The 27,074-nt window shown below is 32.1% G+C and overlaps 2 protein-coding genes across 3 annotated transcripts in view; both read right to left on the bottom strand.

Annotated features, from left to right (window-relative positions):
- LOC126768150 (tumor suppressor candidate 3) overlaps positions 1 to 27,074 on the bottom strand; it is a 534,937-nt gene that overhangs the window by 270,039 nt on the left and 237,824 nt on the right. The gene's annotated exons all lie outside the window — the stretch shown is intronic.
- LOC126768167 (protein O-mannosyl-transferase TMTC1-like) overlaps positions 1 to 27,074 on the bottom strand; it is a 166,936-nt gene that overhangs the window by 19,578 nt on the left and 120,284 nt on the right. Inside the window, exons 3-5 of the mRNA XM_050486111.1 lie at positions 4,697 to 4,874; positions 3,865 to 3,938; positions 1,559 to 1,696 (exon numbers count right to left, since the gene is read on the bottom strand). Of these exons, the coding sequence (XP_050342068.1) occupies positions 1,559 to 1,696; positions 3,865 to 3,938; positions 4,697 to 4,874 (390 nt within the window). The remainder of the gene's footprint in view (positions 1 to 1,558; positions 1,697 to 3,864; positions 3,939 to 4,696; positions 4,875 to 27,074) is intronic.

Here is a 27,074-nt window from a genome sequence, read left to right as displayed (position 1 = left end):
GATGGTAAGTGGTCACCAAACGCCCTTAGACATTGGCATTGTAAGAAATGTCAACCATCGCTTATAGCCAATGCGCCACCAACCTTGGGAACTAAGATTTTATGTCCCCTGTGCCTGTAATTACACTGGCTCACTCACCCTTCAAACCGGAACACAACAATATCAAGTATTGCTGTTTTGCGGTATATCGAATATCTGATGAGTGGGTGGTACCTACCCAGACGAGCTTGCACAAAGCCCTACCACCAGTAGTTTCTATTTTATACAAAATTATAAATATCATAAACAATGTATACGATAGTAACTACAATAGTATAACTACTGTGTCGTCGCTACTAACGCCCTCCAATTCGACAGCACATTTATTTATTATTTGTTCATTGCAAACATAAAAATAAAATACAATTTAATTTAACAAAATATTAAATAAATATATATACCTACAAAATAAAGTGTATAATAAGGAAGGGAATTTATGATAAGATATTCGCTCAGGTTTCAGGGAAATACTTAAAAATAAATTATTATATAGGAGTTGAGAAAATGGTCTTAAAAAATACAATATTTTATTAAATGTTTATTATTTTGTAAGGAATGTAAAACTATAATATCGTTTTAAATGTTTTGTAAGGAAAATTGTGCTGTTCAGCTCAACAGGAATTTGATACAGCTTGATTGGCATAACATGAATACAACGCGAACACGGGTTCAAACTATGAGTTATAATATTTTTTTATTATGAATCAAACATCGGTTACGAGCAATTTGATCATGTTATAGTGGTAAATGGTTTTATTGCCCATATTATATGCTGGCACTGTAAGAAATATAAATATATTCTTACAGCGTAAACCAAAAAAAAAAAAATGCGTTGTTATTTGTTTAAATTATTATAAAGTGGTTGGGTACCAAGGTACTTGCCAAGGTTACCTTACCAAGGTTAGGTAGAAGTCGAAGATATAATTAATATATTAAATAATTAAAATTCTAACTACATGTACATACAATGACATTGATTTTTTATGGTGTTATTGTTATGCCATTGCCTTTATATGATATAGGACAATGAGTGATACCCACTACTGGGAGTGGGACATTAACAGGCTATTATTTTTTAAAATTACTGGTGTTACCAATTACTGGGTGTACTGTTTTGGGTGTTGGGTCCTTAGACTTGGATTTGATTCCACCAGGCTACTTTAAGGCGGGTTGATGAATAAAAATGGGACAGCATTTTATTGGATTCAGGTTTTCTGACGATGTTTACCTTCACCACCGAGTTTGAAATGAACGATAAACATAAATTATCAATCAACAGCCAATCGTTGTCCACTACTGAACATAGGCCTCTCCCAAGGTGCGCCAAAGCTCCCTGTCCTCCGTAAACCCTAAAAACAAACCTAAAGGCAAACCCTCCTTAACATAAATTAATCACATGAAAAATTAATGTTGTGGTGGTAATATTCGGCAAAGATTCACGTGTTCGAACCATTAGGCTATCTCGGCTCTACCACCAGTAATTAAACGGCTACTAATTCTTACGAATAAACATACATACCTCTTGACAAGTGGCCAACATCTATAGAAGTCAATCGCTAGATTGAGCAATAATATTGTCACTCCAGTTTCTTTGGCCAGCATACTGAGAGCTCCGAGGACCACGCTTAGCCAAACGCACTTCTTGTTACTTGTAGGCCTAAAAAATATTATATTTAACATTAAGGGCCATTACTTTAAGAATATTTTAACAATAATTCATATTATTGTCATATTATGAACTAACAAATATTCAAAACACCAATAATAATGATGACCCTGTCATGGACAGACTGTGCGAATACAAAAAAGCCTGTGAATCCAGAATCCCACATAGACCAGTAATATCGATTTCAGAAGAAAAGTGGCACAAAATGCTATAAGCGGTCAAAAAGAAGTCTTTAATTTGAAAATAGCATCCTTCATAAAAATATGCCTAAAGCCAACGAACATTATGAGATTAAAGTCGAATAAAACTTTGTATCAGTCCTAAAATTTAGATAATTATACCTTATGTGTTTGATGCGTAAATGGAATAGCAGTCCATGATATCGTTACTTTATTTATTTTTTTAAAACAAAAGCTTAAAAAAATAATCATTATTAAAAATCGAACATCTGATGTCATCCAAACCGATTTTGGTCACGGTGTCCAGTCTTAAAAATGTTTAGCCAAATGCGCAAAACATATAGTGAAGAAGTGTGGGCGTAAGCCCAGATGCACTCTTATGAGTCTGCTAAATTATATTTATTAGAGAAAAACCCCTGTAGGTTAACAAGTACTTCAAGAATCCAAGTCATTGTCATATGGACTAACATATATTCACACTACATAAGGATTACTGTATACATGATAGTATAAATGATTTATTGAATATTTTAACCCTTGAAAGTATTGTAATACGAGGTAATTATGCAGAACACACGTTTTACTCGGCCGAGAACGCCCATCGCCGTTTTGTAAATGACCGAGAAATTATAGGTTGTTACTGTCTAGGAAGGACTACATTATATTTTACTTATATTCAAAACTGATTGAGGAAAAAAAACGTTACACTTTTTAAAAAAAAATATATGGTTTTACGTGACGTCATTATCAACGGCCCATTTTTAAATAATTATAATTTCAAAAGTTTAATACAAAAATCTAATATCTTGTTTTGATTATAATATAAGTAAATTATGTTCTTCTAATATATCCTATTTTAACGGAGACTTACAGACTCACACACAGATAAACTCGCACACACACACATTGGCGCGCTCACACATAAATACAATCGTAAAGATACGCAGCTCTCTATGGCAACAGAAATATAAACCCACTGTATTTTATGCTCGTTCTCCACTCAAAGGATCATGTAAAACATCCTTTATACATTTCGTAACCATTAAAATGAGGCTGTCTCCGCTCTAAGCGTTTAGAAACAGCTGCCGTCAAGAAAATCCATTCATAGCATTTATAAATCATACGAGATTATTTTATCTTAATGTTTTTGTAATATTGCCGGTGTGATAAATAGACTTCATAATTTAGTATGACTATTTTATTTAAGAAGATATTAATACATTATATTCGGAGTTCAGGTTTCAAATCGGCATGGCGATGTTCGTGAGTTACGTCTGTCTACGTTGCAATATGTTTTTACTTTTCTTAATAAATAATTCTCGGTCGATGTTTGTATTGATTTTTCTGATGTGGAATATGATGAGCTCTCTTGTTACTCTCCGCCGCTGTCTCTCTTGTATGCGTATGCTGTATACTTAGTTGCTATCATATATTGTAATAATAATAAGAAAAATATTTTTATTCTACTAACTAAAGTAATTTTTTTTATTTATTTTACTATATTTTATTCTATAATACTTTTTTCATTAACCATAAATTTCAATCTATCATACCTGCCGGGCTTTTACTTTCAATAAACTTTTTTCTTTTAAAATAAATGAACTGTAACAAAGTGTATTGCTTGTTGTAAATAAACGTTGTCGATTGAATCTACAAACTCGTATGTCGCGTATAGTAGTTAAATAAAGATATTTTAGTATGTGCAAACAATCCAGTGACGCCCCTCTTAAAAATGGATTCTACTGATTTTTTGTGGGTATTACGGCGCACTTATCGCCGGTGTGTCCCAAATAATCCCATGCGTTATGCGGTGAAACGAGTTAATGCGCTTTTCGACCGAGATCAACAAACTAAAAGGATGTTTAGCTTAATTAAATCATATTCTAATAATAAAAATAGCCATTGCTTAGTTTAATTTATATGACATAAATATAAAATAAGTGAATTTATTAAATTTAATAAAAAAATTATTATTCTTACCTATGGTAAACTAACAGCGATGATAGGAAGAATATGCACGCCAGCACATCCGCTCGACCCACCACACCGGCTACCTGTGGAAAATGTAAAAATATTACATATTTATCGACATCATTATGGCTCTTGATACATATTCATGATATGGTAATGAAAGAACGTCTATAACACCATGCAAGGTGCAACAAACAAAGATTATCATAATAAGACTATTCTTGAACTCTTCAGAAATTAACGTGAACTACCTTAACTAAACACTGAAGTTTTCTTTTGATAGTTGACAACAGGGCCACCTGTTGGTAAGTGATCACTACCGCCTATAAATATTATGAAAAGATATACTAATCATTTCTAGCATGTGCCTGTCACACTGACTCACTCACGCTTTTAATCAAAACACAACAATACTAAGTATTACTATTTGGCGGTAGAATATCTAATGTGTGGGTTTCTCTATCTGGCACTGTCAAATTTTAAAGCCATTAATAAAATAAATGTATTAAAATTCGACCTTAAAATGAAAATAAGGCTTAAAGAATTAACGCAATTCAAACACAGTCATGAAACAGTTGAAAAGTTGAAAAGTATAATTATGACAACACTAAGATGTTGAAATTCATGTGCCTTAATACCATAGACTATTAATTTTTAATATATTAATTATCTTTTATTTGAAATACGTTTTAATATTTAATTAATATATATAATTCTCATTTTTTATGTCTATGTAATAAATTGCTGTGGAAAGTATTGGTTTGTGTAATTTTTATATTATGTATTTAGTTATGAACTGGCTAACTGTTTGTGTCCGTAATAAATAATAAAATAAACATACCGCCTCAGTGTGTACAGGATGAACTGCGAATAGCAATGCAGCTAATGCAGCAAACGGCCGTTGCAATCGCGCGATAGTGACACAGGCACGCGCAACGAGCGCGCAGCACGCGGCGTGCAAACACACGTTACAGGCATGCCACCACCACGGCCTTAACCCTGACAGAGCGTAGTTTAGTCTGAAACAAAAATGTAATAATTCAAGTTTAGGATTTCGGATCACATATTGTAGGACCACCATAATCAAAATTTTAAAAAGCTACAATTTAGCTACTAGATTCTTTTTTAAAATAATAATTCGTTTTAATAGTTGTTTTTATTAGCATACCAAATTGTTTTGTTCTAATCAAAATGTTTTTGTTGGTTGTAACATAGGGGAAATCGGAATAGTAATTAATAGAAAAGATTTTCGATTGCGATAATACTGGTCGTTCGTTTTAAAAATATTTTCATTGACATTCTCACGTTTAAAAAAAGAATAAACCGTTATCGATTTTTTTTATGTTAGGTTATGGTTCTATGACCGAATTAGGTCAATATTTTATATTGTATTCCATGGTCAGAATTCCCACCGATTCATACCGTGCCTCAAAAAGCGAGTAAAACTGTTAGAACTCTTTTCGACCATGCCAGATTCAACATCGATTTGATTGATTCAGAATGAGAGAACTCTTGATAACGCACACACTTGTGCACTATAGTTTGTCCTGCGCATTGCTTACTGTCCCTTGAGAATGATCGCATTTGTCGACGAATACTATCGAATTAATTTTATATTTTTTTGTGCACAAATACAAAATTATCATAGAACAGGTTTAACAATATTTCAAATGCCTGCAAAGACGGCCTTAACGCTGATGGCAATCCCATTCGGACACCACGGCGACAGTCACTTACATACGTACGCTAAGTACCTGTATTTTTAATAAAATTCTGCAGTCTTTACTTGATCTTCCACAAAGCAGGTTTCAATTAGTTACAAAAAATAATCTTATTAGTAAAACCTATTACTCTGTTTAAATATGTCTAAAAATGCGTGGATTGAATGATTGCTGAATCTCATGAGGATAAATGTATGTTACTTATTCTTTTTTTTTCTACAATTAATAGGCCAGCGTTTGACCGTTGACTTGCCTGATGTTAAGCATCGACACGGTCTAAGATGAAGCACGCTTGCCTATAAGAAACCTGTTTACTCTGGATTTGAAGACACCAACATTTTACCTATCAGGAAATACGGACTCAGGCAAAGCATTATTAACTTTATCAGACAAAATTGTATTATAAAAAAGAGTGTAATTACTCAGTTTCTTGCCGGTTCTTCTCTGTAGAATCCACATTTTAAACTGGTGGTAACGCTTGACGATACAAAAGTACTTGTTAAAGTCTATTTGTATAAAAATATTATGATTTGTTTTGATTTGTATAATATAATGAAATTATCATAACATAATAAGATAACCTTTAATTACATTTACAATTATTAAAAACATATACTTCATTACATAATAAAATAAAATATACATACTTACTAATATTGTTATTTCGCATTAAGATTTAATGTGAAAATGTGTTTGTTTGTTACGCTTCCTCGTTTTGACTATTCAATAGAAAATTATGAAATTTTGCATACTCGCTCCTATAGATATAAAGAGTACCCTGAATTAAAAAAAAAGTAAATATGTATTGATATATATTTACAGATTCTAAGACTACAATACATACATAACTTTTATGTGAAAAAGTTGTATTTAGAAAAACATTTAATCAAGATTGACCACCAATAATAAAATTTACTAGAAAATTCTATTAACTAGACATATTCATCGGGCTTGGAAATATTCCTTATTTGTTCAACTTTAATGTTTTCCTAATATAATTTGTCTGAAATCGAGAATATAATTGTCTGATATCCTTACTTATTACTAAGGAATTACGATCTTCAAATACTACATTACATTAAGATCTGTATACAAAAATATTTCCATGAATCAAATTTCAAGGTTGTCTGAAATAAGTCGCTTCTGAGTATTACGACCGCCTTAGATATTTTCATTTTGACTTATTTTTAAATTATGTATATTTAATTGAAAGTTTAAATAAAAATCATAAAATTATAACAGAAATTTGTTTAACATTTTAAAGGACCTTTTAAAATATTTCACGTCACACAAACTAAAGCATAGCATGAGCTTACTACCCTAACTTCGTCTTGTTTGCGAAGTACTCGTCGCATTGTTAAAGTTTACACAGGGTGTAAGGGCCGGGATAATTGTTTTGAAGCTTACGAGCTTTCATTCTATCTATTTGCTGGCTTGTTGCTTCTGTTACGCTAGGTATAAGCGTCAAATACAATAACAACAAAATTAAATTAATTAATGTTTGTTTATCCCTTGAAATTAATTAAATATTATTAACGGCGTAACTAAATTAAAATGAATTAAAATTGTGTATTGTATAACTTTGGTTTTGCAATTTTGTATCTCTTACAGATTTATTATAATCAATATACCTGATGGAGGATTGAAAGATAGGTAGACTCCCACCTAATAATAAGTGGTCACTACCACCCATATACATTGGCAGTGTAAGAAATGTAAACCATACTTTATTTTAATTAAAAGTAGGTATAAATAAGTCATCGCCAAGACTAGCTGGCGCAATACTTTAAAATTGGTCAAATATTATAATCATAGTTCTCATCACAATAACCTCTTAACCGATTTAGATCACGACGTACATTATCAACGTTAAATAACCAATTGTGCAGGATATAATTATTATATTGCTTTTTTTTTTTTATAGAATAGGAAGGTGGACGAGCATATGGGCCACCTGATGGTAAGTGGTCACCAAACGCCCTTAGACATTGGCATTGTAAAAAATGTCAACCATCGCTTATAGCCAATGCGCCACCAACCTTGGGAACTAAGATTTTATGTCCCTTGTGCCTGTAATTACACTGGCTCACTCACCCTTCAAACCGGAACACAACAATATCAAGTATCGCTGTTTTGCGGTAGAATATCTGATGAGTGGGTGGTACCTACCCAGACGGGCTAGCACAAAGCCCTACCACCAGTAAAGCTTACGTGTATGCAAAAAAATATGAGCAATCTCTGTTACTTAACTTTAAACTAATAGCATGACTATATGACACGATCGGGGCGAATTCAGGTTCAGAATTATGTGCCTTACGTGTATTCAGGGACAAGGGTAAGCACAACCAACTTTAAAACTTAATGCTTCTACCGAGAAACTCAAATGACCTCAGGATCTGCTGCTTTATAAGCTATTTACAAGACAAACGAAATATTGAATAGTATTATAGTATTAATTCATCATGTTTTATATACTTTAAAAGAGGTACACTTACATATTATATTTATAATTTAATAGTAAATTTTAGAGCTTTCAACGACAAACTACGACTAATAACTTCCAGACGATTTAGTTCGACGTGCGAATCTTGGAGAGGCGAGATATATGTACCTATTTATTCCATAACTTTGAGCATATTACGGGCTTTGAGTATATTAAACGAAAGATATCCTTGTTAATGTTCCGGAGAATATTCCCAAAAAATCGCCTGCGACTTCGCAAATTCATACGATTAGTTTAAAATTAAAACCGCGACAAGACACGGATAAATTTATTTTTTTCGATTCTATTTCAATTTGAGGCCTAAAAAGCTTGAATTAATTAATATAAACACTGTTGTAAATTGTTTAATTTTTTAAGCAATATTAGTGCATATTCTACAATGCTAAGTCAAGTTTAGCCATACATATGTGGCGGTATTTCATCCGATACATGCAGATTTCTTCTTGGAGTTAGTACTAGGTGTTGGTTAAATTCCATGTTATCATTGGATCAACAAGCCGAGATGGCCCTGTGGTAAGAACGCGTGAATCTTAACCGATGATCGTGGGTTCAAACCCGGGCAAGCACTACTGAATTTTCATGTGCTTAATTTGTGATTATAATTCATCTCGTGCTTTACGGTGAAGGAAAACATCGTGAGGAAACCTGCATGTGTCTAATTTCACTGAAATTCTGCCACATGTGAATTCTACCAACCCGCATTGGAGCAGCGTGGTGGAATAAGCTCCAAACCTTCTCCTCAAAAAGAGGAGAGGAGGCCTTTAGCCCAGCAGTGGGACATTCACAGGCTGTTACGGCATTGGATCAACATTTTAAAACGCATCAATCAATCAATTATCCATCAATCGCTTTCTACTGCTGGATATAAGCAGCCCAAGATGCTCTAAAGCTCCTGGCTGCCTACCTTTCGCATACAGTTGGATCTCACCAAAATATCAACAATATTTTTTGAGAAAAATATACGTTCGTAAAATTTTCATATTCTATTATAAAGATACAGAATATTTTGTATGTCTTACATCTCAGAATATAAGCTTCACTATTTGTTAAGTGATTCAGCTTAAACTAAACGCTTTAAGTGGTTTTCATCTCCGAAATGAGAGTGTTTTTATGAAAATATTCCAACAGACTCATCTTTAATAATGCTATCGATGTAAAATTAATCAATTATCGCCAGACTTACGCTGTTTATATATTCTGGCATCACAGACGAATCGGCACAAATATAGGGAACAGCCTTAGGGATCTAAATTAATACAAAAACAATATCTTACGTAAAAAAGACATATTTAAAACAAAACAGGTTTATTTCAATTCAATGGTTCAATCTTTTAATTTACCGTATAAATAATTATTTTATTTTACGTAGCATAGGCTAATTAAAAAGAAAATTTTTAACCGCTGCCTTGCTTCGACATTTTTTTAGATATAATCCATATGTAAACCCTTTGTCACTCTTACGATGTGGCTCATATAAGCAATAAATGTACTTTCGCATTGATAGTTCCGTCTGAGTCATATCTAATGCAAGGGTCGGTATAACCTGACCCCATTTTCATATGGATACACTTAAAATCCGAGCTCAATTTTTGTTAGTTCATCTTTGTTATGAAAATATGTGATTTTAAAAATAGATAACTAATTTATATTTACCAAAAAAAAGGGAAAAATTAGTAATTATATTTATTGATTTATAATATTTGTGTTATTTTTGTGTTTGTGTTGAGCTTATTGCGTTGACTAAAAATACTTAGTTTTACTAGAATTCGTGAAATACATTTTATATATTACGTATAAGTTTTAGTTTGTACATTTATGTATATAACACCGTTACCTAACCGGTTTCTATATTAAACTCTCCTCGTTTAGGTGGTTTAAAAGAAATGGCTAATTAGTCATAAATCAACCCCTTGTATTACATATTAATTAGTTCTAAAAAAAATTGTGTTATTTTTTTAATGTTGTACAAAAAAGTGTAAATGTAAATATATAAGTAAAGTGAGCCATATTAATCAATCTTCAATATATATTCGCTTCTTAGAGTCGTAGCGTGAAGCTATGAAACGCAGAATTTTTTCAAATTGGACTGATAATTAGGGCAGGTGTTAGGAGTAAATAATTGCTTATATACTTCCTTAGGTATAACAATCAGATAGAAAGAAACAATACATACCATTATAAAACCTGCAAGTACGAAAAAAAATTATTTAAGCAATTTTTTTTTCCAAAAAAAACAGTTGAAGTTTATCAATATTATATTGTGAATATTTAAGAATTTCATTATACATAGACCTGTTTTATTGACAATTAAACTCAAGTTACGTTAAATACGAAATATATGAATTGTATACAAGACCGTTTGTTTTAGAAACATATTGTAAGTATCCGATTAATTATTATTTATATTTACTTTAAGTTATTTGGACTTGTTTATTATAGTGAAGTAACAACATTATATCATATTTTTATATACACAGTCCACATGATGCATTCTATAATTGTTTATAGCAGACGTTGATATTACTTTTTCCAGATTCCAGATACCGTTAGCGACATGCTTCGCTATGACATAATTATAATGACAGGAGCAATTTGAATTCCTTATCATGAGCATTAGTGACATGAAATGTCATACATTAAATTGCTGTATTTTTTTTTCATTATTAATGATTTCAGTGACAGCGTGAAGCAAGCGTCACGCGAAGAAACAAGCAAGTATTGAACAGCAGTTTGGGAGCTTTTTTGCGTCTGCAGTAACGGAATGTCAATACATGAACGAATAATTTTAATATTTTATTATTTTTAGTAGTTCAAGGTATGAACTAGTAAAAACTGGTTTATTTCGGTTTAAGTCATTGTGTGTACTACCATCCAAGTATGTATCAAAGATGATGTTTCGGTAGATATTCAAGCAAACTAAAGTCTAACATTTGAGGTATATAATAATTTGGCCTTTTTCGCATAATTGTATCTATTAAAATAGTCTAAATCGCAGTCCCTATTTATTTGTTGTAGGTTGCTTCAAACACTAAAATATTTTAATGGAGTCACACATAGCCAAAAAATAAGATTCTTTTTTAATCCTATGATATGATATATGATTTACTTGTCTTATAAAAGAATCACAATTTTTACTTAACATTTCAACTCAATATTAAATAATAAAAAATCAAAGAAAATCATGTGAAATTATAACATATTAAAGGTAGGAAGAGATACGTAGACCATTTTTATAAATAGAAATTTTTACTTCTCATTTTATGCCTATCATAAAATTTTACAGCCAGAAAGGATCCTTGAAATACGACACCTTTTCAATACATTGGAAATAACGTCTACTTTTATCCCCTCGATATGACAGTGAAAGGGGATATTAGTTCAAAACAAGGCCATCAATGTCCAGATAGCTTTGAAAACAAGTTAAAAGAATGGTATAGGTTCCGGCGATATCTGGGTGAGAGCTATTAAAAAGCAATCAAGCGGACGTAGTGTCAGTCGATCTAGGCAACTTCGGGTTTACCTGAATCTGTCCTATCTATATCGCTCCATCGAATCTAACAAGCCGAGTGTAGATACGGCGTCCATTCGTAAACCGTAATTGCTTCAGGTATATTGATTTACACTTATAAAATAAACGTTGATAAAATTACATGTTTTAACATAATTTAACTGTGTGGCTTGTGGTGAAGAATACATGCATCTTACAAGAGTTTCACGTATCAATTTTGTATTTATAATAAATCTCATGCTCGCCGGTGAAGTAATATTGTGCAAGTAATGTATCGTAAGTGCATGTTAATAAATTATTCCAACTTATAAATGAATAATTTTATCAATTATCCATCGATAAATTGAGCAAAATAATAGCCAATGATCGCTGTTGAAACCCAAATAGAATTTTATAAAATGTATCCTAGGCAGAAGTGTAAACTTTAACTTAACATTGTCGCAAAAATAATAATATCATTATCACGCAAACATGATCAAACTTTATAAACCAATTATTCGGGTCATTAGAGAAATGCGTTTAACCAACGATTACTGAAACTGTTTAAAATAACGTAGTGTTTACGATCTCGAATAGGTAGTATGTTGTAAAACGCAATACTTTAATTTCGTTTGATATTTTAATTACAAGCTATTCATATTTTTCCTTTATTTAGTGTTAAGGGTGAGTGAGCCAGTGTAATTACAGGCATAAGGGTTATAAAATCTTAGTTCCCAAGGTTGGTGGCGCATTGGCGATGTAATGAATGTATAATGTTTCTTACAGCGCTTATGTCTGAAAAAGTAATGAGCATTACTATTACCTAAAAAAATGTTTACTGATAAACAATTTTAAAAATAAATATAAATAACCATAATCACTCAGTTTATATCTATTCACAGAATTGCATAGCAATATCATAGTTTGATAAAAACGTTCGACAAATATTCATTTTCGTTATGCAAACTACTGGTTCTATAAATTTATCAGAACCTGGGCGACTGAATTTAGCAAAAAAAATATTTGCGAATTAAATGTTTGTCAAACGACCTTTTATGAAACGATTTGTTTGCAAGATATGATGTTTATCAGTTAAATAGTTTCTAAAACGTTCTTTGTAAAATAATATTTTATCATAATATGTTTTTTGTCAACTACTACTGGTTACTAAGCTGATTATTAAGCTATTTTCTTTAAATATTTTTGAAGAAATTAGGATACAAAATATAAATTCATTATATATGTTTTAATAAAGAACCTGGTGATATTTTGACGAAGAATAAATGTTTGCCATCCGTCAATTCATCGTTATTATCTTAAAGGGTATTTGTATCTCGATAGACGAATTCTTACCAATTTTATATTTCACTTTTTGGTGTTAATTTTCATGGCATGCTTACATTTGTGTTCAGTTAACTATGTCATCTAAATACCATTACTAAGTGACTATCTGTAACTTGTGGAGCCTTTTGACCAGAACAGCCTTAAGCTATCATTTTTTTATGTGCATAAAACTACTTCTAACTTTTTAATTAGTTCTTCTCTGTTTAGGCAGTAAATAACACAAGCAATGCCCGTCTTTTTTAAGGGATTACTCAAATTACTATTTACCTCTCCAATTAAGCGTTAAGTGTTATCCAACGACAATAGCCTAAGGGATCAGGATTGACCCTGTGATTTTACATCGTTAGGCAGCCTGTATCAATCAAGATAATGTCTTATTTCAATATAAAAGCGTCAAAATCACGTTCGACATTCAAAAACCATTAATAATTACTATTTTACAACTTTTACGTATTAATCATCTAATACACAGGTTAAAAAACTTTATTTAAAAAAAACTTTATAGCTCCATACAACCAATATAGTTTGTAAAAGAATAATATTATTATTACGTACTTTAAGCGGTTAGTAGTATAAGTCCCAGGCTAACGATAAGCTTTAAAAAATGTATTTAAATCAAGAATCAGTTGTGATTTAAGTGGATCGGTAATGCGCGTAATGAAGGCAGGCTTTACCCGCAACCGGTTGTCTGCACAGAAATATTAATCGTGATCACGCGAACACGATTAAACTTTTGAAGCCAAGTCGGCTTCATTAAGGGGGGTGCGGTTTGATTACAATTTACAACTAAGTATGATATTGTCAATAAATGTTTGAACTTTCTCGTTTCGCTTAAAGCTATTGAATAAATAATAATCTTAGATAGTATTAAAATTTCCTTTTTGATGCCACTTTCTAATGACATCGTCATTATTAGCATATTATAATTATTAATGTTACAGCGCGACATTCAGTTGAGTCCTTTCATTTTTCTTTATAAGAATTAACTAATATGTAAAACTAATAATTATACAAGCAATAATTCGATATATATTTTAATGTCAAGCACATGATATGCTATGTATTTCAATCTATACATTCTATATTTTGTCAGACGAGAACACTTTTGTTTAGCTTTTTTTTATAGTATAGGTAGGCAGGCGAACGAGCATATGGTAACCTGAAGCCACCAATGCCTATAGACATTGGCATTAGGAAACGTTAACCATCACTTACATCGCCAATGCGCCACCAACAATGGGAACTAAGATTTTATATCCCTTGTGCCTGTAATTACACTGGCTCACTCACCTTTCAAACCGGAACACAACAATAGAATAGCGGTAGAATATCTGATGAGTGGGTGGTACATACCCAGACGAGCTTGCACGAAGCCCTACGATAGCTGACATATCTCATATAAAAATAGATTCATAATGTATTACTACTGATCTTTTAAGTTTTAAAATACGTGATGTTTGTAAGAAATTACGATGTACCCACATTTATATTTATTTTCACAGTATCACGGTTTATGGTTACGCTGCCCGAAGGCAACTTAGTCGTGACATTCATAAAGTGTAATCGCGATTTAATTAAGGACTAATAATTGTGAGAGAAAACCGTGTTATAATTGTATTATGATTTAAGAGTGATTGATGTGTAAAGTGATTTAAAATAAAATTGTGTGATAGTAAATTGGTGTTTTTTTTAATTATAATCGCCACCCTCGAAGAATTTATTTTTACATGTGATAGTTCGAAAATGTTTCGAATACTTATAACACTACATCTCATTACCTCCACTAGCGGCATGAAGGCTGGTTCATTTTTCGTCCAGGGAATTGAAATTACGATTCAACGGGAAAATGTTACAAACATTCTATCCGCTTTTCCACACGGACATACTTTGTAAGTTATAATACTCATTTTTTTAATATATACTTATTATAGTACTTTATTTTGTCATTTTTATGTAAATATATTCATTTATTTATTTATATCATGTTACAACAATCAAAGAAAAAGAATAACTTATATATTTATAAATAGTTGGTAGATAATAGTATATACTTGTATATGTTAGAATTTCCTTTGACATACGATCAACATTAATAATTGACATAGAAACGGTCATTACAAGATAAACTTAATTTGAACCTGTGTCCTTCAATTAAAACTAAATATTATATCTATACTCTACTTTGAATTTGTATTATTAGTACTATTAAGGCATAGCCCATTACTGGTGGTAGGGCTTTGTGCAAGCCCGTCTGGGTAGGTACCACCCACTCATCAGATATTCTACCGCAAAACAGCAATACTTGATATTGTTGTGTTCCGGTTTGAAGGGTGAGTGAGCCAGTGTAATTACAGGCACAAGGGACATAACATCTTAGTTTCCAAGGTTGGTGGCGCATTGGCTATAAGCGATGGTTGACAAAAACTGTCGTACTATATGTTACTGGAGGTATTCGTAATGATCCTAATTTTTTCTATGATCACGTTAACTCATTTAAAACTTACACCAGAACCGAAGTGTATAAATTGCCTAAACGCAGAATGTATAAATAGACCAGCTTAAAATGTAGCTTAACTTAACCTCTATTATAAAAAAAACAGCCATAAAATTAAAAATCAAATCAATAAAACAAACTATGAAATTCATTGACCTAAATGTTAAATTGTTACTAAATATTGCTCATAGAATTTTTCGCGAAGTTAACTCGATTATAAGTTCATAAAAGTCTAAACTTGAATAAGCGAAATACCACTCGGCATTCAAGTACCGGAGCACTTTACAAAGTCAAGCGAAATGGCTAATTTATGCCAACTATTCTCAAACTAAGTCATGCGTTAACTCAGGAATGAAACCGACCAAAAGGCAACTGCATATGTAACGTTCACGAAAAGTTTATGTACGGGAGTTTTGACAATACATACGTTACTTATGAATTTGAAATATAAAATGAAAAGTTTGTAAAACTGTGATGATTTATCGCGCTCTTAAAAAATTTAATTTTTTTAATCGAACTTCTCATAACTTGATACTACAAAGTACCCATTTCTTTATGTACTTTTTTAATATTATAAAATTTTACAAGAAAATCTAACAAATGATTAGCCGAGATGTCCTAAGGGTTAGAACGCGTGAATCTTAACCGATGATCATGGGTTCGAACCCAGGCAAGCACCACTGAATTTTTAATGTGCTTAATTTGTGTTTATAATTCATCTCGTGCTTGACGGTGAAGGAAAACATTGTGAGGAAACCTGCATGTGTCTAATTTCTCCCTCATTAAAGTAGCGTGGTGAAACAAGCTCCAAACCTTCTCCTCAAGAGGGAGAGGAGGTTTTCGCCAAGCAGTGGGACATTAACAGGCTGTTACTGTTACTAATATATAAAAGAAGTTAATTTCAATAGTTGAATAGTATATTGTTAGGAAATATGTCTGTCGAAAAGCTGCTACAGTTGTATCAAACAGCATTGAAGCAGCATGGTGTAATAAGCTTCAAACAACCTTATCGTCGAAAGGAGAGAAGGTATTTTATTATTATTTCATTATATTATTATAACTTGTTTATTTCATAATCAAAAACTTAATTAGGTATATAGTGTTTTGTAAGAATTTGAATGGAATACTTACTTAAACAATTATTTCAAAGTATGAAAAGAACGTAATACGACCATACACAGACATTTTAACAAACAAAAAATTATAAAGGATTTCAAAATTTCTCAAAATTTCATCATCATCATATTCAGCCCACATTAATCCATTGCTGGACATAGGCCTCCTCACAGGCGCGCCAGTTCTCCCGGTCCTGTGCTAGTCGCATCCATTGAGCACCCGCCGTCTTCCTAAAATCGTCTGACCATCGGGCGGCCTTTTTGCTTCTCTAGACCACCACTCCGTGACGTGACTCAAAATTCGGTCAACCAAAAATTAGACCAATCACAATGACTTTCATGATTTTATGTGAGAAGTTAATAAATGTTTTCCAATCAGACGCCTGTATTTCCAATGTGTCGCGATGAACGGCCAATATAGGCGAAAAATCTAAAAATAAAACCCTTCACTGCGTGGTCACGCCAATTTCAAGCACCATCCATACTCGATTGTCATCGCTGATTGCTTTTTCAATTAAATTTTTGAGTTCCATCGGCGCTACAAACGCGTAGAATAATACAATTGCTGTAAGAAGAAAATCAATATATCGACTTTTATAAAAGAGTTAAATTTTCTATAGCGTAGGTAGACCAGTTTATAATATGAGATATTCAATTAAATTTTTAATAAGAGTTTATTTTAACGTCAAGAAAAAATGTGACTTTAGTTAGAAACAGTTGCTTGGCACTAACATAAAATTGTTCGCATAGAGGTTGTAAGGTCCTACAATTTTATTTATTATTTTATTTCAATTACCACAAAAAAAAATTTTTTTTTTCAAGGAATAAACAATGAAGATCTTATGTTCCAAAATCAAATTTAGCTTCCACAGACGATTTAAGAGGAAAAATTAAGAATTAAACTCTTGCAAAAGTCTAAACAATGAGACAACAAGAATATAGAAACTGTCTAACGGTGAGGTGCGTCGGTTAATATTATCGTTTCAAAAACCACTAAATATTATTACTACACTCATATTATAATACATAACTATAAATGAAAATGTACAATAAAAAAGCTTTACTTGTTTACTTCTTGGTAACGAATAAATATCTTATTATACATATTGTAATCGTGTTCAATGACGCAAACCATAGCTGAATAAGCGTTCCTTATAACTGATATCCAATATTCACGCACACGTACAAAAATCACTTGTGTTAATTATTACCCGTCCCGGCTCTGCACGGGTCAAATAAGGGTATAATAAGTTTATATTGTGATAATATAACTTTTGGTTTCAGCGGCGCACACCAGTAAAGCTTGTTGTCATGATTTTCGTCATCTTCAATTATCGATTATTTTCGTACTTCAGATGATTTCTATAAAATCTTAATGAATTATACACCAAAACCTTTCTCATGATATCGGTAGTATTTGAGTTTGTCACCTTTAGACAGACAGACAAACAATAATAATAATATCCTGGGACACACGGCCATCTGATCCCAAATTAAGCTTGTACAAAGCTTGTGCTATGGAAACTAGACAACTGATATACTACATATACTAGTTTTCTTTTGTAAATATATACTTATATAGATAATTACACCCAAACTCAGGACAAACAGATATGTTCCTGCACACAAATATCTGTCCTGGGTGGGAATCGAACCCACAACCTTCGGCGTGAAAGGCAAGTGTCTACCAAACACGCCAACCGGCTCGTCAAAACAGATGCGGCGGAGGGAATTTGTTTTATACTATGAAGTGATAGTAATTGACGTGCTCAACTGTCAGAATATTTTCAAACAAAATATCGCTTTATAAACAGACGAATGAGAATGAAATAAATACAAGGTCATGTCAATTGATTCGGTATATTAATTGAATACACTCCGTATTCAATTAACGCTTAATCAGGATGTCATATTCAAGTAATACACTAACGTATATATACGATGTGTTCATGTTAAAATATAATTGAAGCGTTTTATTTATATCAGACAGACATTGGCGCCGAATGAAATAATAATAATCCCTTACACCCACCAACCGAACTTCGGAACTAAGATGTCCCTTGTGCCTTTAGATTCACTTACTAATCCGTAATAACCAGAACACAATAATACTAAGTATATATATATATATATATATATATATAAGCTGTTTGACGGTAGAATAGGTGGTATCTACCCAGACAGTATCATCAAGATTTTAAATATAAATTGTTAAACGCACTTGCAATTACAATTGTGCTCTAATTGAAAACGATTTCGAGAAATAATGTTCTACCGACTGATTTAAGTCACTCGCGAGCGGTCAATCTCAAAATAGATTTTTTTTTTTTTTTTTTTATAGAATAGGAAGGCGGACGAGCATATGGGCCACCTGATGGTAAGTGGTCACCAACGCTCTTAGACATTAGCATTGTAAGAAATGTCAACCATCGCTTACATATCCAATGCGCCACCAACCTTGGGAACTAAGATTTTATGTCCCTTGTGCCTGTAATTACACTGGCTCACTCACCCTTCAAACCGGAACACAACAATATCAAGTATTGCTGTTTTGCGGTAGAATATCTGATGAGTGGGTGGTACCTACCCAGACGAGCTTGCACAAAGCCCTACCACCAGTAAAATCAACCAACTATGCAAATATTAGTACATCTGTGTGTGCAAACAAGACGAGTATCGTGTATACTCTCTATACCCTCAGTATCATAGTCTGAAGAGTAAAGGTAAATTACATTACAGGGATGAGGGGCTGGATCGAATTATTTACGAGCTCTCCGAGACTGGGATGTAATTCTACCAACTTCCTAGTCCAGGCTAATGACCATTTCTTCACAGACAAACTTAATCATTTTAATTCGGCTAACTAGTGATTTATATCAAGGTTAAAAAAGCATATATAACAGTATATAACAGATAAAGTAACAGTATGTTTGGTTTTTTATTCATATTTTCTTCATGTGCTTATGTTTTTATTACAATTTCATTTATGTTACTACTACAAATATTTACCACTGAGCACGAGATAAATGAAATCATAAACTATACAATATATAACATATATTGTCATATTATAATTGTGTCTCGTCAGGGTATGACCCCATAATCTTCGGTTAAGATTTTAGTGATCAAACAAAAATGTCATCAGTGCTCTTAATTAAAAAAAAAATATTTACCTAATTAAAATCAACGAATTCGAAAACAACGCGAACAATGAATGCTAGTTTTATATTTAACGCAATTTCTTTTCACAGCATTGTCAAATGCTTCATTTTCCTGAAACTGTACATCGTACCCATTACCGTGGCCTCTCTAGACGACAATGTCTACGTACTTTACACTGACATGTTTGATTAATGGAGTTCCCGCAAATAGCGACAGCGAAGACATCTAAAAACATACCTTCGCAACTTTTCAATGTGTCATTATATTCTTCAATTTTTCTTATCGTTTTATAAAGTAATGAAATATACATTAGTGCTTTCTTTTTTTTAATTTATCCTCTATTCATTTTGTAAGATAGCATTTATAATAAACTGGTATTACAGCAAACATCCGAATGTTTCGACAAATAAAATATTTGTTGGTAGTATATTAAGTGCATTTTCAGCGTGACATATTTATATTATGCTAAAAACTGTTGAGGAAAGACCACTTCTCCTCCTGAAGAGAAGGCATAGAGCTTATTCCAAGACCATTCCTAAATTGAAAATAGGGTTTCAGATATTTTCACCGTAAAAATATAATTCAAGGATAGTTACGCGCTACCAACTTTGTGAACTAAGATGTTAAATCCTCTCAATTACCCTTTAAACCGGAACACAATAATGATGTTGATAATAAAAGATTATTTAAAAAACGTTATTTTACCATACAAAGTTATATTCAAACCTGTGAAGCGGTTTCCGTGAAATGCTTTTAAGATTAGTCCAAGAGGAAATATTTACATTAAATTAATAATAATGGCAAGGGGTATTTATTTATGGTTTCAACATGTCATGTTAATGACTTGGTTCCTTTTTATTTAATACTGTATTTTATATTCAAAGCATTTATTTTAATTGTATATTTAGTCACCAAATCAGAATCAACTTACTTTCACTGGTGGTACAGCTTAGTGCAAGCTCGTCTGGATAGGTACCACCTACTAGTAAGATATTCTACCGCAAAACACAGTACTTGGTATTATTATGTTCAGGTTTGAAGGCTGAGTGAGCCAGTGTAATTACAGGTACAAGTACAATCCTAGTTCCCAAAATTAATGGCGCATTGGCGATGTAAGCGATGGTATGGTACAGTGCCAATGTCTATGGGCGTTATCACTTACCGTCAGGTGGCCCATTCGCTCGTCCACCTACGTATTCTATAAAAAAAATCTACGTGGAACAGTGATTAAATTAAATTTAAGTTAATTAAATTTATGATAAATCTATTTTTCTATAATGTAATCGAACGGTTCTTTTAGCATCGGTGAATTATTTGTTAATATTTGTAATAAAAATAAATAAATAAAATAAACGTTCATATTTATTTAATTATGAAGTAACCATTTTTACTTTATTCTTGAAATCGAAAATAAATGGCCTTATCCATATAATATATTGTTTATCAAACTGTAAGCATTACATTTAATTACTTTAGTTTTTTTTTATTAATAATTACAATTCAACTTCTTTTTACTATAAACCTTTCTATACTATACGATTGTAAGTACTTGATAAAACATAATAAAACGACTTTATTTTAATTCATATGTGCCTATGTGACTGTTGGTTTAGTATTGACAGCAATATAGGCGCGGTTGAGTTCTAAGATTTATTTGTTAAGCAATAGCGAGACGAACGTCTTCATGAAGGACATAGCTCGAATGAAATGGTTGTCGGAATAGAGAAAGCGAAATACAAAGCGCGTGCGGTCGTCACGTCCTTTGGACGAGACGTTGCAAGCCGGGAAACTCGTTTCCGCCGCCATTTGGCGTGATACAAGGAAAATGTTCACCTAACCGATTTCGGCCACGTCGGCCTTTTCAAAAGAGACTGCCTCGTGCGAGACGTTTTATATACAAATATATAATACATAAATCAATACAATCTCTGTTCCCTTGCTAGAATTATTGGAATTACTAGATTGTAAATCCCAGTGTTATAAGGTCAACAACCACTGATACTAACTAGGCAGGTAATACAAATGTGTAATTTAATTAACATTATATTTTTCTAATCATTTATTATACTACGAAAAGAAATAAAATCCGAGATGGCCCAGTGGTAATAACGCTGAATTTTAACCTATGGGTGGGTTCAAACCCGGGCAAGCACCACTGAATTTTCATGTGCTTAATTTGGATTATAATAAACCTCGTGCTTGATGGTGAAGAGAATCATCACCAACCCGCATTGTAGCACCGTGGTGGAATAAGCTCCAAACCTTCTCCTCAAAAAGAGACAGGAAGCCTTAGCCCAGCAGTGGGACATTCACAGGCTGTTACTGTAATTAAATGACAATAATAGGAATTTAACGATTGGAACAGTAAGCCTGAAATATTAAACTGTAGTTATTAAGTTCAATTTACAAACTAACATTCCCGTTTGACCTTCGTTGACGTCTACCTCGTATATGGCGAGAAATCAATATTTACTATCTGATTTCTTCAATAGTTGTCAGACCAAGTAATATAAGTTTTTTCATGTTTTATATTGAAAATGCGTTGTATTTAAAACGATTTATTTTCATATGGAGTTCTGAAAGTAACATTTATTCCACTATTAAACGCAAAGCGAATAAAAATTTATGACTATGCGGTATTATAATTGGTTAGTGATTTAGTGTTAATACAGGCCAAGCCAAAGTGAGTATTTGTCTACAAATAAGCATAGACAAAAATGTCGTTATATAAGTACTGAATTATATACCTCATTGATAAATATCTAGCTTAGTAAAGTTAAGCTAAAGCACTTATGGCCAATTCCAATCGAAGAAGTATATATAAACAAGTTTTAAATTTACACATTCTAATTGCTAATAACTCTCACATAGCTACTTATATCCACTATACAAACAATAACAACCTGTAATTGCCTAACGGCTTAAATCTTGAAGAAAACTCGCATAGGAGAAGCATGTTTTATAAGATCTACGCCGTTACAGAATGAGAGGAGGCCTTAGCCCAGCCGTGGGATATTCAAAGCTGTCATTTCCTTTTATATTGAGAAGATTTTCATAATTTTTAATGTTAGCTGTATTGAATAATCAGCTTATATTTTTTTGTTATTCTAAACCATTATATTCCATATCTCAATTTACCTAATAGAACTGTTTTTGTCATGATTCTTAGAATAGCATTGACGAAATGAAAATAAATATAATTAAAAATGGAGTATGTACAACGTTCATATAATCAAAATTTTTTTCATCATACTAAAGTCGCTTCAAGTATTTAATAAAAGCGACATAGATCACGTCCTTATGTTAATATCAACACCGTTACTTACCGACAAAACAATTTTTCAAAGCAAAGCAAGCGGCCGCCGCAAATGTAACCAGTGGAGCGCGAATGTGTTTGAAAACTTTGTGGCGCCGGTTGATAAATGATCCTCACCCTGACGAGTGACACTAGCTGGCTTGGTTACATCATGCAAAACACTGCCCTTATGTTTTGATGGGCCGAGACAAATTAAAAGTAAAATCTATTTGAAATACGTACTAGTTCAAAAAACTTTTGCAAGTTGGAAAACAAACCTTCCTGTTACTTAGTCTTGAAATGTGTTGTCTACTGAAATAAGGGATACAAATTCTTCCACAAATAAACTTTAAAGGCATATAAAGACAATGTTTTCTTATACATGATTTAATTATTTTTATTCAATATTAGTAACATGTGTTGTGTAAAAATGTGAAAGGAAAGAAAATTGATCATGTTCAATTGAAATAGTAATTAATAAACGTATAAATACAATTTATTAAGAAACAAACAGATCATGTTGAAAAAAAAATTCATTATTATATTTTTTTAAATACAATTGCACCAATAACTCATACTTATAACAGAAGAGGAAAACACAAATATACTATTAGGCATACAAAATCCTGATTAAATTGATCTATTCCAGGCAATCTTTATTAACAAACCAAAAAGTATTTGTACATTGAATTTTATACCGAATAAATTTAGTAGGTTAATTGAATGACTTTAATTTCATTGTCATTTTTGTATCACACACGCGCAAATTAAATAATTTAATATTGGTGGTTAAATGATGAAATATGCCTTCCATGACTATAGAAGGATACTTATGATGTTTAAGTTCGACGTTGAGATCAAAGTGTTGAGTTTGTCGCTGTGGTGCAAACTTCGGTTGCCGGGATTGAAGTCCAGCGTTGATAGCCCCTAGGGCCTACAATTTAAATCGAGTAAACCGGTGCCCGGCGGGTTAGGCTGGACGAGACTCAGCAAAACTGATCATAAGCGACGAGACAAAATTACTTATAATGTACTAAATATACTGAATATACGAGTATATCTTTTAGTACTACTTTTGATGGTACCAACATACGCTCGCAACATACACCAAATAATCTTTGTTACTAAATATTTTTAAAGTCGATATAAAATCAAACAAAAATTGTAGAAACAATATTTTTGTTCATTATGTTCTTGCAGTTTCTTAATTATAATAATTAATAATTGTCGTCGGTGCATTTGCTGAATGCTTCCCTTTTTTATTAATAGAGATTACAATGGTACGTTTAATATTACTTCTTGATTATGTTAACAGCTTAAAGGGCTTAGGATTTGTGGCTTCGTATAGAGTTAAGATTTATAATTTTTATTATGTAAATTGTCTTAATTTTTGTTTGCTTATCTCTCTTGAGACTTGCCGCCGTGAAATCGGTCAGGATGACTTCATCGCGTATAATAAATTGATAAATGAATTATGTATATGAATACATTAGCATTTTATTTTTCATGTAAGATATAAATATACATTTAATTTTATATGATTCATTTATGTATAATTATGATTCATGAAAAAATAGCTACTACTGAATTTCTTATCAGTTCTTCCTGATATTATCTGCAGTGCAGTGGTAGTTGTACATTTAAATTATATTTTTAAATGTTTATTAAAAATAGATTTTGATATTTATCAAATACAAGCACAATAGGATCAATCAATCAACAGCCTTTCGTAATCCACTGTTGGACATAGGCCTCTCCCAAGGTGCGCCAAAGCTCCCGATCCTCCGCCTTCCGCATCCAGTCGGTCCCCGCCACCTTTTTAAGGTCATCGGTCCACCTGGCTAGAGGGCGTCCTACGCTGCGTTTGCCGATTCGCGGTCTCTACTCTAGGACACTCCACAATAGGGCTTCACAATAGGATAAATAATTAAAATAAAGTACGGTTTATACGAATTTAAATGAATAATACAGACAGATTACGTTAATCGTTTCGTGTTCGAAACGATCAGAACATACAAACAGTTTAATTTATTTGAAAACGTTGAAAGCAATTAATGAATGCTTCGATCGGATCTAATTTTTTATCAGAAACAAATGATTTTAAAAACGAATGTATACGTATTTAAAAATTAATTCTTTCTATTAATTCCACAGTTCCAAACGATTTAATAACGCGAGTCCTTCTCGTAATTTTCTCTATCCACCGCTTATTCATATCAGAACAAAAAGCCTCATCCTGGACTTAAACTATTGTCTCAAAATGATGTAAAAAGGCCTGGGAATTAAGGCGATGGTTGTACCTACGCCCCAGGCCATGAAGAAAATATTTCAACATCTGACCGGCTCCGTTGCTGACAGGGTCGCTCACAAAAGAACAACGCGCTTATTATTCACTATTCTGTCATGGAGTTATTTTTTCGAATATTTTTTTATACTAGATGTTTAAGGGTTTCGTTATCAAATTTACTTATAATTTAATAAAGTTATTTTATAATTAGTACTTCAAAGTGTTTATTTATTAAAAACAGATCTAAAAGAAAAATAAAACCCATTTACAAACCTTTAATTAGTATCTTACTTTTTTTCTCTGCGTATTTTTTTTAATTTATAAGTATTTTTTAATTTATAATCGACTTAAAAGTACTTAATTTCGAGAAACGTGGCAAGCATGTTCCGAGTAAAGGGATTGTCCAAACAAATTCGATGTTAGGTAAACGTTTGTTTCATGTAATTTGAATAACTACGAAAACTCACCATCTGCATTTTAAAATGAATTAAAATTTTATTATTTTGACGAATTTTTAAAATGAAGAGTTAAATTATATATAATATCTTTATCTCTTCTAATATATAATATGAAAAAAAGTTTTTTTTTAATCGATATAAAATGAAATTCATATTTTAATCCTAAAATAATCAATTTGATCCCGCAAACTTCGGTTAAGATTTACTCGTTTTGACCATAGCCATACGGCCATCCCGGCTCGTAAACATTAATATCAAGCAAATAAAAAAAAAAACTTACTAAAATTACAAAAGTAAATTCTCAAAGCATAAGAACTGTTGATTAAATTCTCACACAAATATGTATATTTGGCACTGAAAAAAGTTTACGTACAAAAAAGTATTCGCTAGAAAAACATTAATACGAAAACAGTTCCCGAGATAACGTCTGTTGTCGCAGTTAAAGGCTTTTCTAAAGCTTTATCCGAGCACTTGGACACCGATAAGTTAATTTCCTTTAACCAGAACTAGCCTCGGAGCATTATGAAGTCGTTCCAACGAAGCTGAAATTAAAACTACGAGTACAATTACACGCTACACGAAAACATTGAAAGTTAAATAAGAACTAGTCCTGCTATAAGGATCAGTAAAGTATTTCTTAGTATTCTTTTTTTAAATTTAATTTATGTTATAGGTAGAAGAGGTAAATGGGCCATCTGATTTTATTTGGTCACCACCGCATTGGCGATGTAAGAAATATTAACCTCTCCTTACATCGCCAATGTGCCACCAACCTTGGGAACAAAGTTATGTCCCTTGTGTCTGTAGTTACACTGGCTCACCCACCCTTCAAACCGGAATACAACAATACTAAGTATCGGAGGTAAATATGTTGCATTCGAAATTTAGCCAATTTATTATATTCGAGAACACCTATTTTCTGTTTATAAGAATGATCATTTGAAAGACCTATATTTCTTGTTTCATCTCGTTATAATCCGAGTGAATGTAAATTTAACATTTATTTAAAGTCGTAAAGTGACTTCAACATTCCTTACAATAGCTTTTAAAGTATCTAGCCTAAATGTCTTTAATAAGTGTTTGTCTAGGGTATGTAGAACAAAGAAATTAAAACGAAATTATGTTTGTATGAATCGTGGGAAGTACAGTTGCGAGCTATTGACATTAATAGTTAATACGCACTAAGCCCAAGGTTGTAAGACAATTAATGTTTGAGGAATTCTTTATTCATGTACTTCATGCCTGTAAATTAAATTAATATAATATTTCTAAATATAACTAACTAAAGAACAAACTCAAATATTACAGATCACGTTCGTTATTTTTAGAAAGTCTACAAAACATTGATTATAA

This window comes from Nymphalis io, chromosome 4 (genome assembly GCF_905147045.1).
Source record: "Nymphalis io chromosome 4, ilAglIoxx1.1, whole genome shotgun sequence".
Taxonomy (NCBI): Eukaryota; Metazoa; Arthropoda; class Insecta; order Lepidoptera; family Nymphalidae; genus Nymphalis; species Nymphalis io.
This window is presented reverse-complemented; position numbering and strand designations above follow the sequence as displayed.